We start from the raw sequence: 15,678 nt of genomic DNA, 5'->3' as shown, positions 1-15,678 counted from the left end.
TGACAGAGAGCTGGTTTCAGCCCGATCCCACAGGCGAGGCCGAGGGACCCCACAGGTGCACGAATTCGTGCACCGGACCTCTAGTATAGGATAATTGGACACTCTCCACCCCAAACTGCTGAGTTCAGGACACGATTCTATAGCATTGCCTGACTATGATTTCATGGTGGTTGACATGACCCACTGGTGACACAGAGGTCCAGTAGCAGATCTTCCCAGTACCTTGACCAGCCTGGGTTCATTTAAAGCAGTTAATTCTCCTTACTCTCTTCTCACCTCTATCTTGGAATTAATGGATGATGGTTCTGTTTTGTAATCTGGAGTAACAGCAGCTCCCATCCCAGTTAATGGGGGATGGCTAAGGGCACAAGCTTTGGAGTTGGATCCAGACCTGAGTTCCAGCTCCGCCAATTACTAACCCAGACACACACCTACAGTGTTTAGTCTATTGCTTGGTGTACAGATGATGCTTAGTAACTGTTAGCTGTTATCTCTAGTATCTATATATTAGACATTGAACTAGTGCTTCTAAAAGTCCCTTAAGTCTCATCTGCAATGTATGTATCACTATCTTCATTACATAGAGGGGGCTAAGGCTCAGAGGGGTGAGCCTGTAGAGCCAGGATTTAAAGCAATGCTCCTACTACGCTCATTTTACCACTCTCTGATATTCTCTCCCTCCTTCCCCCCCTCTCTCTCTCTCTCTCTCTCTCTCTCTCTCTCTCTCTCTCTCTCTCTCTCTCTCTCTCATTTTTTGTTGATCCTCACCCTAGGATATTTTCCCATTGATTCTTAGAGAGTGGAAGGAATGGGGAGAAAGAAAGAAACACTGATGTGAGAGAGACACATCGACTGGTTGCCTCCCACACGAGCCCTGACCAAGGCCGGGGGCCTGCAACTGAGATACATGCCCTTGACTGAAATCGAACCTGGGATCCTTTAGTCCGCAGGCTGATGCTCTATCCACTGAGCTAAACCTGCCAGGGCTGATTTTATCAATTCTTTAAGTAATTTTTCCTTTTGACAACAGCATTAAGACATCTCTCTTAAGCACATCTTTCAAAACTTGTTGTTTTTGTTTAAAAAAAATTTAAAAAGCAATTATGAAGACAAACGACTCAAATTAAAAATGGGCAAAGCAATGTTATCTCTGATAAGCATTTAATCTCCAACATTTACAGGGAACTCATACAACTTAACAAAAGGAAGACAAATAACCCAATCAAAAATTAGGCAATGGACCGAAATAGATCCTTTTCGAAAGAGGACATACAGAAGGCCAAGAGACATATGAAAACATACTCAAAGTCACTAATCATCTGAGAGATGCAAATCAAAACGACAATGAGTATCATCTTACACCTGTCAGAACGGCTATCATCAACAAATCAACAAGTGCTGGCAAGGATGAGGAGAAAAAGGAACCCTCGTGCACTGCTGTTGGGAATGCAGACTGGTGCAGCCACTGTGGAGAACAGTATGGAGTTTCCTCAAAAAACTAAAAATGGAACTCCCATTTGACCCAGTGATCCCACTTCTAGGAACATATCCCAAGAAACTAGAAACACCAATCAGAAAGGATATATGCACCCTATGTTCATAGCACAATTTACAATAGCGAAGATTTGGAAACAACCTAAGTGCCCATCAGCAGATGGGTGGATTACAAAACTGTGGTACATCTACACAATGGAATACTACGCTGCTGTAAAAAGGAAGGAACTTCTACCATTTGCAACAGCATGGATGGAGCTGAAGAGCATTATGCTAAGCAAAATAAGTCAATCATAGAAAGATAAATATCACATGTTCTCACTCATTTGTGGAATATAATGAACAACATAAACTGATGAGCAAAAACAGATCCAGAGACAGAGAAGCATCGATCAGACAGTCAAACCTCAGAGGGAAGGCAGGGGAGAGTGGGGGGGAGTGGGAAAGATCAACCAAAGGACTTGTATACATGCATATAAGCCTAACCAATGGACACAGACACTAGAGGGGTGAGGGCACAAGCGGGGAGGTCTGGGGGCAATGGGGGGATAAGGACACATATGTAATACCTTAATTAATAAAGAAAAAAAATGGGCAAAGGACCTGAATACACATTTCTCCAAAGGAGATACACAAATGACCAAAAAGCACATGAAAAGATGTTCAACAACATTAGTTATCAAGAGGATGCAAATCAAAACCACAATGAGATGTCACTTCACACCCAAAAGGATGGCTTTAACAAAGTCAGATAATAACAAGTGGTGGCAAGGATGTGGAGAAACAGAAACCCTTATAACACTGCTGGTTGGAATGTAAAATGGTACAGCCACTTTGAAAAACAGTCTAGCAGTTCCTCATAAAGCTAAATATAGAATTACCATTTGACCCAGCAATTCCACTCCTAGGTATATACTCAAGAGTAATGGAACACAGATCCACACAAAAACATGTACACAAATGTTCATAACAGCATTATTTGTAATAACAAAAAAGTAGAAACAACCCAAACATACACCAACTAATGAATGAAGAAACAAAATACAGTATATCCATACAATGGACTATTACTTGGCCATAGGAAGGAATGAAGTACTGATCCACGCTGCAGCATGGCTGTATCTAGAAAACATTATGCTAAGTGAAACAAATCAATTATAAATAACCTCCACATTTTATGATTCCATTTTTATGATATGTCCAGAATAGGCAAACATATGGAGACAGTAAGTAGGTTATTAGTGGATGCCTCTGGCTGGGGTGGGGGTGCACAGGAAGATAGTGGGGTGAAAGCTAAAGGGTCTATTGTTTTCTTTTGAGGTGATGAAAATGTTATGTAAGTGTGGTCATGGTTGCACAACTCTGTGAATATACTACAAACCACTGAATTATAACCTGGGGGGATTGTATGGTATCTAGATTACATCTCAATAAAGCTGTTATTGAAAAAAAAGTGATTTTGTTCAGCTTTATCTTTCTGGGCACTATTCCTATAGATTCCTGTCCTTGTTTATTATATTCAGTTGTTGCCTCATTGTCTCTTCTCTGTGTATAGATTTTACAGAGAAAACTCTGTGCATGCAGTCAGACTTTCCCTCTTTCCTTCTCATTGGTTCAAGTGATGGTTGTACTGCAGGAACTTCATTCTTATAGAAATGATGGCAATATTGGCACACTCTACATTAGTGTAGAGGTTAAGAGCATGGACTCTGGAGCCAGACCACTGGAGCCAGCTCCATCACTTACTAGCTATCTAACCATAGACAAGTAATTGAATCTGTTTTAATTTCCATATCTGTAAAAAGAAAATAATAATGAAGTAATACATTTGAGGACCTTAGACAAGTACCTAGACTAGTAAGTACTCAATAAAAAGCACGTTCCTTCTTTTTACTGTTTTGAGCGATGGCTGTGCAGCCAGACTTCGTTTTATAAAAAAACTAGAGGCCCAGTGCACAAAATTCATGCACGGGTAGGGTCCCTAGTCCTGGCCGGCCATCAGGGCTGATCAGGGCCCTCCGGGTGCCGACCGGAGCCTCCCTTCATTCCACACCACCCCCTGGTGGTCAGCGCACGTCATAGTGAGCAATCGAATTCCCGGTCTCCCGGTCGAACTCCCGAGGGGACACTTTGCATATTAGCTTTATATATATATGGTGGCAATATTAACACAATAATCTTTGTTCTCCTGGAACCTGTTTCCTGTCTCCATGGGTTTCTTTCACTACCCAACGCTTAACTGCTAATACCTTCCAGGGGTCTGATTTTCTCCCCAAGTTATCTCATTTACCTTTACTGGCTCAACCACCATCCTATTCATTCCCCCAGCTGATGTACATCTGATGCTGTATGTCTTAATTATATCTGACTGCCTGCTGGACAATCCTACCTGAATGTCCCACAGGAACTTGGTGGTCAAAACCAAACTCATCTTCTTCCCCAACTCTGATTCTTTACTGCAGTTGGTGGCACCATTATTCACTCTGTCACCAAGATACTGATTCTTCCACTTGCCCAAACGTCCCACCAATCCCCAACTCCTGCCAATTTCCCCTCAAAAACAATTCTTAACTGTTTCTTCACTTTTTCTCCACCTTGGCTTCATATCAGAATCATCTGGTGAGCCCAGCTGGCGTGGCTCAGTGGTTGACTGTCGACCTATGAACCAGGTCACAGTTTGATTTCCGGTCAGGGCACATGCCCAGGTTGCCAGCTCCATCCCCAGTGGGGGGCGTGCAGGAGGCAGCCAATCAATGATTCTCTGTCATTATTGATGTTTCTCTCTCCCTCTCCCTCTCCCTTCCTCTATGAAATCAATAAGAATGTTTTGAAAAAAATCATCTGATGAGTTCTAAAATAATCCCCTTGCTGAGGACCCTCTTTAGGCCGTTTAAGTCAGGCATCAATATCTTTATTAAGCTTCCCAGGTGATTACACTGAGCAGCCAAGTTACTGAATCTCTGATTTAGCCTCAGGAGCTTCCGTTCCTGGCTTTGCACTTCCCCTCTGGCATTAATAAACTGCTTATAATCACACCTCCCCACTCCTGCACCTATGCTGTGTCTTTGTCTTTATCGTACTCTCCACCATTCCACCCTCCAATCTGGCGTACTCCTACTTAGGGATCTGGTAGTTGCCTTCTCCAGGAAGTCTTCTCTAATTCACCAATCTATGCTTGAATCAGGTATTCCTTCTCTGTACTCTCTTGGTGTCTAGTAAATACCTGCTTATGTGCCAGATCCTCTCACAGAGCTAGGTACCCCCTGAGGCTAGGACCATCCCACACTCATTTCCATATACTGGGCATATTGTAACACCTTGGCCTTATGCAAATGCTCAATACACATTAGTTGAATAACTTTCCGGAGATGCAGAAAGGTTTCTATGGAAAGAGGTTATTTATGCCGAACATTGATGGATGGGTTGAATTTTGATCTGTTTCTTTTCTTTTTTTTCCAGTAGAGGTGAAATCAGCAACTTGATCACTTAGGCATAATATTGTTTAAGCATTCACTGCAGTTTCTTTTATAGACTTCCTTTGTACTAAAATGTCTTAACTACATTTGCAATGACTATCAACTTGTAAATTCGTTCTAATCTTTTTAGAAAAAAGCTGCAGTAAAAAATTATAAGTAACAGAGTAGAGTATTACCCTAGACATTTTCCTTTACTTTCAAATCAAAATTTCTTTTGCTTTTGAAATAAATTATGATTGTCTAGGACAGTGGTCGGCAAACTCATTAGTCAACAGAGCCAAATATCAACAGTACAATGACTGAAATTTCTTTTGAGAGCCAAATTTTTTAAACTTAAACTTCTTCTAACGCCACTTCTTCAAAATAGACTTGCCCAGGCCGTGGTATTTTGTGGAAGAGCCACACTCAAGGGGCCAAAGAGCCACATGTGGCTCGCGAGCCGCAGTTTGCTGACCACGGGTCTAGGATCATACTACTTCAATCTTGACCACTTAAAAATTTCTTCTGCCCCCTGTGATATAAAGCAATTCATTTGCCTGTATCCAGAGATTACATTAAGGAAAAAGAAAAATTTCAAAGAAATTCAATCATGACAACTTATAAACAACCAAAAATAAGTTTTAAATGATGCTTCCAAAGAAATACACAATACAAGTAATGTAGTTTGTGTCCTTTTAATAAACACACTTGCATAGTTATATTACAACTTTGTAAAAATAAAAACAGATTACCTCATGCCAAGCGTGCCCAGCATTTGCACAATCTTAATACCTTTGATACTATAGTTTTTAAGACACACAAAATAAAAATTTAAGGCAAAAAACAGCACTTTGCAACAATTTAATAATTTATTACATTACAGTAGCATCACAGCAGCATCCAACAATGCCACTCTAGGCAAAAGTCTCTCAGAATTTCCATTATAGATTCTATTTACAAGAATTTGTAACTTCGTAAAATTCATTCTAAGAAAAATTTGGCAAATAAAGCTTTGACTGGAATTGGCATTTCTTTCTATACTTTTTCTCCCTCCACTTTCTTTACTTAAAGCTATCCATATTCACACTGTATTTTAGAACACTAAAATAGCAGTTACATTGTTTTAATAGTTCTATTATTTTAAAATGACACTTTAAGATAAAGTTTCCGAGGAAACTCTACAATGGGTAAGACTGATTTAAATTTTCTAAAAAATCAGGTTTGGTTTTAGAACTGATTTTTTTTTTTTTTTTACTGCTGGAAAACCCATTAGATTTGATCACATACTTAAAAATGATTATCACATACTACAATTTTTAAATAAACTTTACTTCCTACAGAGTTCAGATTTATTCGGCGGTGTTCCCATTTTAAAATCCTTTCCTTCTAACATTGCTTTCTAAGTAAATTGAAAGCTGCCTCATATTGAATGAGGAAGAGAGCAAATATGTGGCAGAATATGAGGTATCACAAAGGATTGCATGCACTTTTAAGAAGGTCAGGTTATTATATGTCATCTATTTCCTTAATTTTTAGCTTTCTCTCAAATATATGACAAAATACCTACACAAGGAGAGGTATTTCAGTAAATACAGTAAATATGTTTCCCAGACTGACATTTAGCTTAAATATGTCATTATGCGATTTAGTCCATAGGTACCTTTGAATACATTCTTTTCAAATTGACTACAGATGCTAAGCTCTACCTGAATGTCATTCTTAATAAACTTCATCAGTGTAAAAGTGAATGATCTGCACTATAAAATACCTTTGAAATAATTCATTAATATATTAGGTAAGTCCATATGCAAAAAATAATTATACAGAAATGTTATACTAAACCATGTGGCTAATTATCAGTGGTCTGATTTCTAATCTCAAGGTTTATCATGGACTTAAAGTAACTGTCCTTAATCTGAACCCAACTAAAGAATGCAAAAGCAGAAAGTTCATAACATTAAAAAGCAAGACCAAGTAATCTGTACAATTTGGAGGATTGGTTGAATTCACAAGGATACAACCTTTGTACTATGCCTTTTATTGATGGCAGGTGTATCTATTATTCCACCTGTAAAGTGGTATTATTGCTTTCTATTAATGTCATATTTTTAAAAAGTATCATGATGATGCCAAATACTAAAAATTGAGCTGGTCTGATAATTACAAATCCCTACCCCAGGGAGCACACATACATATCACCACACATCCCAGTAACGTGAAATATTTTGGAACACAGACATTTGAACTTTGTGAAGTTCTAACTAAACTGTTGATTCTTTCTCAATTGTTGTAAAGTTATGATTTAGGCAATGCATAACTGAAATCATTCATTCATAATGTATAGGCACATCAACATAAATATTGCACAAAATATGTTTTTAACTTAAACTCAAAGATATAAAAACATATTTCACTCCTAAAGAACTCTGTGAGGAAATAAGACTGTGACTGTATGTACACATTTCCTGATAATACTTTGACATTCATAAACAGTAGATTGCACTGCAGTTTGTAAACATTATAAATTGCATAAGCTTCTCATTGATTTTCAAAAAGTTTAATACTGTCCACTAAAATGCCTTTTTGTTTTAGCTAAGTACTCTCACATTTATTAGTTTTTAATAATGTTTAGCATCTTTAAAGTGTTTCCATTCAAGAAAAAATAAAATCCTGTGCCAAAGTAGCCAGTATGGTTGAATAGAGATTAGCCAGAGAATTCTGGCTGGTAAAGTCAATCTTAAGCACTCTATGGACATGGAGGAATGCCAGCACACATACCTCTCCTTCACCCGAATTCATTCTTGACTAGGCAGACAAAGCCTGTTTGCCTGCTTCAGGGGCATTTAAACTCTTCAAAGATTCCTTATGACCTTTACTAAATATATTAAGAAGAATGTCAACCAGTGTCTTTTTGTGACCTGGGACATGTGGTCACCTAATTAAAATAGATAACATGAATTTTGACTTTAAAATGTATCATAGATATAAATACTCGGTCTAAGCTAGGGAAAGTTTCCTATCTCAGGGTCAGTGATGGGAGCCTTTCATTACCCCAAAATAATAACACTTTTAGGTCATTAATGAAGAAGTGCCAACTAACTGCTGCAGGACATGATGCAGTATCTTCATGTCCAGAGCACACAAAGATCCAAGGTCACTACCACAGTACTGTGCTCATTCCTGGGCAGCTCAGCAGATGAAACATATCCCATTCTGCACATACTGATGGCCGGCCACCGTCCCCTTCTGAGTAAGAAAAGCTCCCCAAAAGTGTTATTGCTTCTACCCCCAAATACACAGAAAATACATAAAAGGTTATTTCCAGTTCTTGGCCTTTAACAAATTTAACAAATTGAATAGTGGCATATTGAAAGTAACAAATTAAACACTGCATATCTGGGGACAAGTCACACATTGAACCAATTAAGAGCTCACTGTAATTAGGATTAGATCAAACATAAGAGCAAAACATAAGCAAATTTTATCTGAATTCTGTAATCAATATACAAGTTGCGATAACATTAGAAAAGCATGTCAGCTCATTCCAAACCAGCGAGAACAGTTTGTGCAAATAGTGGGTCTTTGTGTGTTTGAATTCCCACCATGTAGGGGAAAACTCAATGTGCATGCTAATGACCTACAATTACCAAATTAAAAAAGAAGGAAAATGCTAAAGGATGCCAGAGTGAACAGCAGGGAAAGCCACACAAAGACCCACTATCCTTTAATTTGTTACAAATAAATGTTAACTGTAAGTTAGAAACACAAAGAAATAATCACAAGTGGCTCTAACATTCGAACCGAAGTTAACAGATTGTGTAGGAGATATTTGATCAGGGCTGCCTGCCCTGCCTCCACGCTAGAGTCAAACTTGGATAGTGGGTCTCTGGGGTGCTTTCACACTGGAAGACAACATTGGGTCCTATAAAAAGAAAAATGAGGAATAAAATGAACATAAAGCAAATTAAGGGGTGAGAAAAAATTTGACTAATAACATGCAACATCAACTAGTAACAAATTTGAATTATTACTATTCTCAACCTTTAAAAAATACAGTCTTGCGCCGCTTAACGATGGGGATCCTTCCTGAGAAATGCAACATCAGGCGATTTCATCATTGTGCAAACATCACGAAGCGCACTCACACACAGGTGGTACGGCCTACTCTCTAGGCTACATGGTGTACCACCGTCACATACGAGGTCTGTCTTTGACCGAAATGTCGTTATGCAGCACACTGACTATATCCTAATTACATCAGAAAATGAAAATAATACTTCTAAGGGCCCAAGAAATGCAAATGGTAATCTAAAATTTAACCAGTTTTTACTGACTCATACACGCCTGGCTGTTCTTCCTTTAGAACAGCTTTTATTTGTTCTTTATATTTCTTAGAGAGGCTTAATTGGATAAAGTGTCCCACCACAGAAAAAAAAAGATCGACGACAACAACGAAACCTTTGGACAACCGTCACTTTACATCATAGACACTATAAAAGCCAAATGTAGGAACATACGGAATGCCCCCAGGGATCACTAGCCACAGCTCTTCCAGACCCAGCGGGTCTGAAAGTTTCTTCCTCTCTCTGATTCCGGAAAGGTGCCTCAGGCATTCCTGATTGATCACATCAACTGGCAAGCACCCAAAACTGCCAAACCACCCGCAGAGCTTAAAATGGTCATTCATTTAGGTAACCCAAGTTTCTCCTGAAACCCTGAGATATATTTGGGGATGTTCAAACCATAAAGAACTGGATTCCTCCCACCTCCAAATTGGGAAATTTAATTGTGTCATCTAAAGGAAAGTCTTCTTCCGGGTGAGAACTATCTTTACAAGCTCCAAAGTAAAAATAATGCATGAATATTTCAAAATTATAGTATAAAAGAAATTCGCAGTGCTTGCCCTGAATCGTAAGCATATCTCAGCTTTGACTGGGTTACCATTTATATCCTCTCAAAAACTAAATTACAATGAAAGGTTAAATTTATTAGCTAATTCCTCAAGAATGATAAAAATATAAATCATGAGTATTTTGTAAAAAAAAAATCAAATCCAAAAGATGGAGGACAGTGACATCCATTTTATAAAGGTAAAAATATGTCCAAGTACTGTTTGTTCTCTAATTTACTATTAATTCATGTTTACTGTCAAATATAAGAAAGGCTAGATAGCCCTAACGGGTTTGGCTCAGTGGAAAGAGCGTTGGCCTCGGACTGAAAGGTCTCAGGTTCGATTCCAGTCAAGGGCACGTACCTTGGTTGCGGGCACATCCCCAGTAGGGGGTGTGCAGGAGGCAGCTGATCGATGTTTCTCTCTCATCGATGTTTCTAACTCTCTATCCCTCTCCTTTCCTCTCTGTAAAAAATCTATAAAATGTATTAAAAAAAAAATAAAGGCTAGATAACTACCAAGGAATAATTTGATGTAATACCAAATATCACACTCAGAGATCTGGACCCTTATTCTAAAAACAGTGAAATAGATCTTGATTCATGTACCTCTTGTGGGCATGAGGCACCCATGTAAATAATCATCTAAGGAGAGTTTTAAAAACAGCCAATTTAAATAGTTTTCAAATTTTATCTATTACTGGATGATGTGTACAGTAAATATGTTGGGAAATAAATGCGAAGGTGACAAAATTAATAGCACAGACACTAAAAGGGTAGTTTTTAATAGGTAAGTAGGATACTTACCATCTACTCTTTATTAAGCTGAAAAAGAGCACTGCCCGCTGCGAGGATGGTGGTAAAGGGAAATTGCAGTATAGACTGCGGTCATACCAAAGAACCCATAAAAGAATGATAGGTTTTTCAGATGAAGTCTAATAGCAAGGTCTGAAGCCAGGGAACAAACATTTAAAATAAAGCAATATAACTTCTGAATTGTGAAAAGTTTCCTTTGGCATTTTCTTACTTTAAACGTTCATATACATTTGCTAAGCGTGCCGAGTTTAACGTATGACCCAGAACAGCAGTAAGTGCCGTGCTGCAGAGGGGAGCTTTTGCACTAGCTGAGGGGCAAAGAGTTTGATTTACTCACACTGTTGACTTGGGTCTGAGTCTGTCGTCATCTTCACATAGTTGGAAGGGAAGAGACCAGTCATCCCACTGATTTCTCCCTGCCACCAGTCAGGGTCATCTTTGTTCAAAACGTTGATAAGCTGTCCCTTGGAGAAGTTCAGCTCATCTTCATTATTCGCTGCATAGTCATACATAGCAATCACCTGACACACTACCAGGAAAAGAAAAACAAGGTGACAAATTAATTATTCCTACAGGCTCACCTGTCAAAATCCCCCTAGGATATAAGTTACTCTAACATTAAATGTTAAACCTGCCTAAAATTGCCCTTTGGTTGCTCTCTCCCACCCTCCTTTGGCCATTCTGCTTTATAAACACTATCCTTTTCAAACTACAGTTAAAAAGCTAAGTGAACTGCTTCACGTTAAGTCTGATGGTACAGTAATTCCACTTTGAGAAACTTTAAGGAGTGAAGAGGTTCAAGTATTCATTTAACAGTTGGCTGTTTCTACACAGAACTTTTTAGAAAGGAAGTTCTCTAGAAAGGACAAATTTTTAATATTTTTCAGAGTTAGCTATTCTGAGGAGTTGGCGAGTTTTAACAAAAATTCTCTATGATGAAACGCAAGTTAATTCATTCCATACCAGGATGAAAGGCAGGTGTATTTCTTTCACTACTTGGACCCAAAAGTTTAACATGGCTGGCAGGAAACCATCCTTTCTGTCTCTTTTTGCCTCTGGCCTGTAAAATTAGCAAAAGGAGTATGAAAGATGAGATTAAAACAAATTACTGAGACATGAATAAAACATGCAGCAAAAAAATCTTGTGTAGTAAAGAATTTAACCTTGCTCAAAGAAAGGTCTGGTTTTTGTCTTTGGCTCCTGGGAGGTCATCTTTAAACCTCTGGAATGTCATGACTGATGAGTGTCTGAGTTTACCTGGGGCCTTGACCATGTCAGACAGTCTTAACCATGTTATTTACGGTGGGTGCTCTGGGTCACGTAGTCTGAACTCAACCTCTGAAGTGACTGGAGCCTGAGTTCAGCCATACAGGCAGCCAACCATGTCTATGTGATAGAGCCCCCGTAACACTCTGACACCAAGGCTCACGTGAGCCCCTTTGGTTGGCAGTATTCTGCGGGTATTGTTGCAAGGAGAAGTTAGTGCTGATCTGGACTCCACTGGGAGAGAACAACTGGAAGCTCTGTGTTTGGAACCTTCCTGATCCTGCCCCGTACATCTTTTCCCTTGGCTAATTTTAATCTACAGCCTTTTGCTGTAATAAACTGTAACCATGAGTATAATACAGTAGGCCCCCTTAATCCATGGTTTTGTTTTCCACAGTTTCAGTTACCCACAGTTAATTGTGGTCTGAAAATATTAAGTAATAAATTCCCGAAATAAACAATTCTTCAGATTTGAGTTGCATGCTGTTCTGAGTAACATGATGAAATCTCACACCATCCCTCTCCGTACACCCAGGACGTGCATCATCCCTTTGTCCAGTGTATCCATGCTGTATGCACTACCTGCCTGTCAGTCAGTAGTTGTCTAGGTTATCATATCCACTGTCATGGCATTGCAGTGTTTGTGTTCAAGTAACCCTTATTTTATTTTATAATGGCCCAAAAGCGCAAGAGTAGTGATGCAGGCAATCAGGATACAATCAGTAAATCAATATACTCTGAATTTTGCATTGGCTTTCCAGGTCAGTATCAAACAACTGGAAGACTCAATATGCAGCTCAAAGTGCAGCTCAAAACACTATTTGTGAAAGTCTATTTGGAGATCTTTCAGGCTCAGAATTACCTGCATATTTCATAGAAGTAATATTTATAAAATAAAAACACTTTTCTAGAGTTCTTGTAATAAGTTCAAGTCAGCACTTAAAATGGCACAGCCCACAGTACACACCTCCTGGGACTTGGTTAATTAATCAGAAGACCACAAATAAAATTTGTGGATAGCTATGTTTCCCACTTAGTTGGGTCAATCTTCAAAGCAAATCAGAAGGTGGGATTTCAGGGGGTTACTCAAAAGGTACTGAATTTTGAACATCCACTGTTCTTTAGGAATTGTAAGACTAATTTGCAAGAATGAAGCTATGTTTTTCCTTCTTATTACAATCATATATTAATCTTACATAAAAATACAACTACTGTACCTCTCATCATCTTTTAATCCTACAATGCTCTTTAATTTTAACTAGCAATGAAATTTTAGTAGAGAGAGAGGAAAAAACACTCTATCAAAACATATGCAATAACTGTCTCTGCTAACATTGCAGGGACATAAAACAGGCTCATTTATGCCGGCACTTCCTTTCTTTGCAGTGATGTTTCAAAAACATAAGATCATGAAGAGAAAGTCCAATGGGTAGTGTTTTCTCAGGGCACAGCCTGGACCATGTTTTTTCTCCCAGAGGCTATATTGTAAGCCTGGGGTTATCCCAGGCAAAGATGATGCTATGCTTTCCTTTAAGAAGGTGACCTGTGGTTTATTAAAGCAGGTATTACTGTAAAACAATTATGTCTTTAGAGAAAAATATTCTTCATATATTGTTACTTATAATACCAATTCAACTACGCTAAAAATAAACAGTGAAAAGACTAGAATCATTATACACTAACATGTTCATGTAGATTACCTGTAAGTGGTGATCTAAGATTTTTATTAGTTTTAATTTCAATGAGCATGCACTAATTTACCTAATAAAAGAGTAACATGCTAATTGACTGTACCTTCACGACGCCCACCAGCCAATCAGGAGTATGCAAATCAACCCAACAAAGATGGTGGGTTAATTTGCATACACAGGCGCCGAGTGGCTGGGGATGCAGGCGTTCCGCACCACCCCAGCTGCTCCGGGCCTCTGGGCAGTGTGGGAAGGCAGAAAGGCGGCTCTGGCCAGAGCGAAGGCAGTGCCAGCAGCCAGGGGAATGAAGGCCCATTCTTGCATGAATCTTCATTCGTGCATCGGGCCACTAATTTTATAATAAAATCGATAGATAGTATTTGAAGATTACCTGTAACTCCCCTTGCCACCACCCACTTGTATTTTTCTTTAATATTAGTATTAACTGCCCTGGTGCGAGGCTAAGCTGTTCCGAACCAGAAGCCACGTATGCTGAAGTTACTTGAGCAATCTCTGAAAATAAAAATAAACAAGAAACTATGAATTCAAGACTATGAAGCACTTCAGTAATTTTTTCATTTCATCATTATACATACCAGGTTTCTTGTTTGATGCTCCAGATTTGCTAGCACTCCCAAAACTCTGTAAGAAGAAGATATACTGTTTTATCATTTTCCAAAAATCCAGATGTAAAAGTACAAAGGTTATTAGGAATTAGAGATGTCTAATTCCTTGGTTTCTTGTTTCTTTAAATGAAGAGCAAAATGACAATTAACCTTACATTAACCAAAAATGTTAAGAATCCTGCCCTAGCTGGCTTGGCTCAGCGGATAAAGCGTCAGCCTGTGGACTGAAGGGTCCCAGGTTCGATTCCAGCCAACAGCACATGCCTGGGTTGCGGGCTCGATCCCCAGTGGGGGGCATGCAGGAGGCAGTCAATCAATGATTCTCTCTCATCATTGATGTTTCTATCTCTCTCTCCTTCTCCCTTACTCTCTGAAATCAATAAAAAAATATATTTTTTTAAAAAAGAAAAAAGAATCCAATACTTGTGGGGAGTTCTGGTCTGCTAACAGAGAATAGAGACAAGTAACTAATGTGCTTCCCGACTCAACAAGAATAGCTCATTTCTGAATTCCTCCTGAATATTAAATGTGACTACATAGGCCAAATATGCCCCATTTATGTTAGCCCCACATACAGTCTATGTGTCCTGGATATGTTAAGGCATATGTGAGTTCTGCTCCTGCTGCATAAGAGCAAAAATAAAATTTTTTTTAATTTTTTTTTGCTATGTCCCCTCTGAACCTGACCTAAGAACAAAAGACTCTTACTCCAGCAACTATGACCTGTTTGACTTTACAGGATAAGTTGGGCCAACCACATTTCCTCTTTTTAGGAATCTGAGTAAGAAGCGAAAGAGTTTAAATTTTTTTCTGTTAGTGGATGCAGCTGCAGTAACAGTACTGAAGCAGAGTGGATGTGAGAATCTAGCTGTCTTCAATTAAGACAGACATTAAAGAGTTTTTCAAAAACAAAACAATGCCACTCTTTTCACTACCATTTTTTTTTTTTTTGGAAATACGTACGTGTGTTTTTTTCCATAAAAAGCAAGTTATTTATGTTACTATGCAATGAGTTTAACTTTTCTATGTTAAAATAAATTTAAAAAAATATATATATATTTTAAAATATATTTTTATTGATTTCAGAGAGGAAGGGAGTGGGCTAGAGAAATAGAAACATCAATGATGACAGAGAATCACTGATTGGCTGCCTCCTGCACGCTCCCTATTAGGGGGGATTGAGCCCACAACCCCGGCATGAACCCTTGGCCAGAATCGAACCTGGGACCCTTTAGTGCAGCGGTCGCCAACCGAGGTCCAAAAGGTTGGCAACCACTGCTTTAGTCCGCAGGCTGACGCTCTATCCACTGAGCCAAACCAGCTAGGGCAAAAATATTTTTTAAATTTCAGTTTTATGGAAAGTATCACTAGATATAGCCCATATATTAAAAAACAAACAAAAAAAAAAACAAAAAAACCTCTTTGGAGTCCCCAGTAATTTTT

At 38.7% G+C, this 15,678-nt stretch overlaps 1 protein-coding gene across 12 annotated transcripts in view; it reads right to left on the bottom strand.

Annotated features, from left to right (window-relative positions):
- Positions 1 to 15,678, bottom strand: part of ITSN2 (intersectin 2) — a 102,474-nt gene that overhangs the window by 24,800 nt on the left and 61,996 nt on the right. For 11 of the 12 annotated variants that reach the window (XR_013961422.1, XR_013961423.1, XM_080684299.1 and 8 more), the window contains 4 exons: positions 14,206 to 14,251; positions 14,001 to 14,122; positions 11,619 to 11,715; positions 10,993 to 11,184 (listed from right to left, as the gene is read on the bottom strand). Coding sequence is in view for 10 of the 12 variants with exons in the window: in XM_080684299.1 (XP_080540425.1) it covers positions 10,993 to 11,184; positions 11,619 to 11,715; positions 14,001 to 14,122; positions 14,206 to 14,251 (457 nt within the window). In the remaining 2 variants the exon portion in view is untranslated. Of the gene's footprint in view, positions 1 to 5,626; positions 8,872 to 10,992; positions 11,185 to 11,618; positions 11,716 to 14,000; positions 14,123 to 14,205; positions 14,252 to 15,678 lie in introns of those variants that run through there. The other variant, XM_080684296.1, reaches the window with a different exon arrangement.

This window comes from Plecotus auritus, assembly GCF_963455305.1.
Source record: "Plecotus auritus genome assembly, chromosome: 8".
Taxonomy (NCBI): domain Eukaryota; kingdom Metazoa; phylum Chordata; class Mammalia; order Chiroptera; family Vespertilionidae; genus Plecotus; species Plecotus auritus.
Note: the sequence above shows the minus strand (reverse complement) of the source record. Positions and strands in the feature narration are given on the sequence as shown.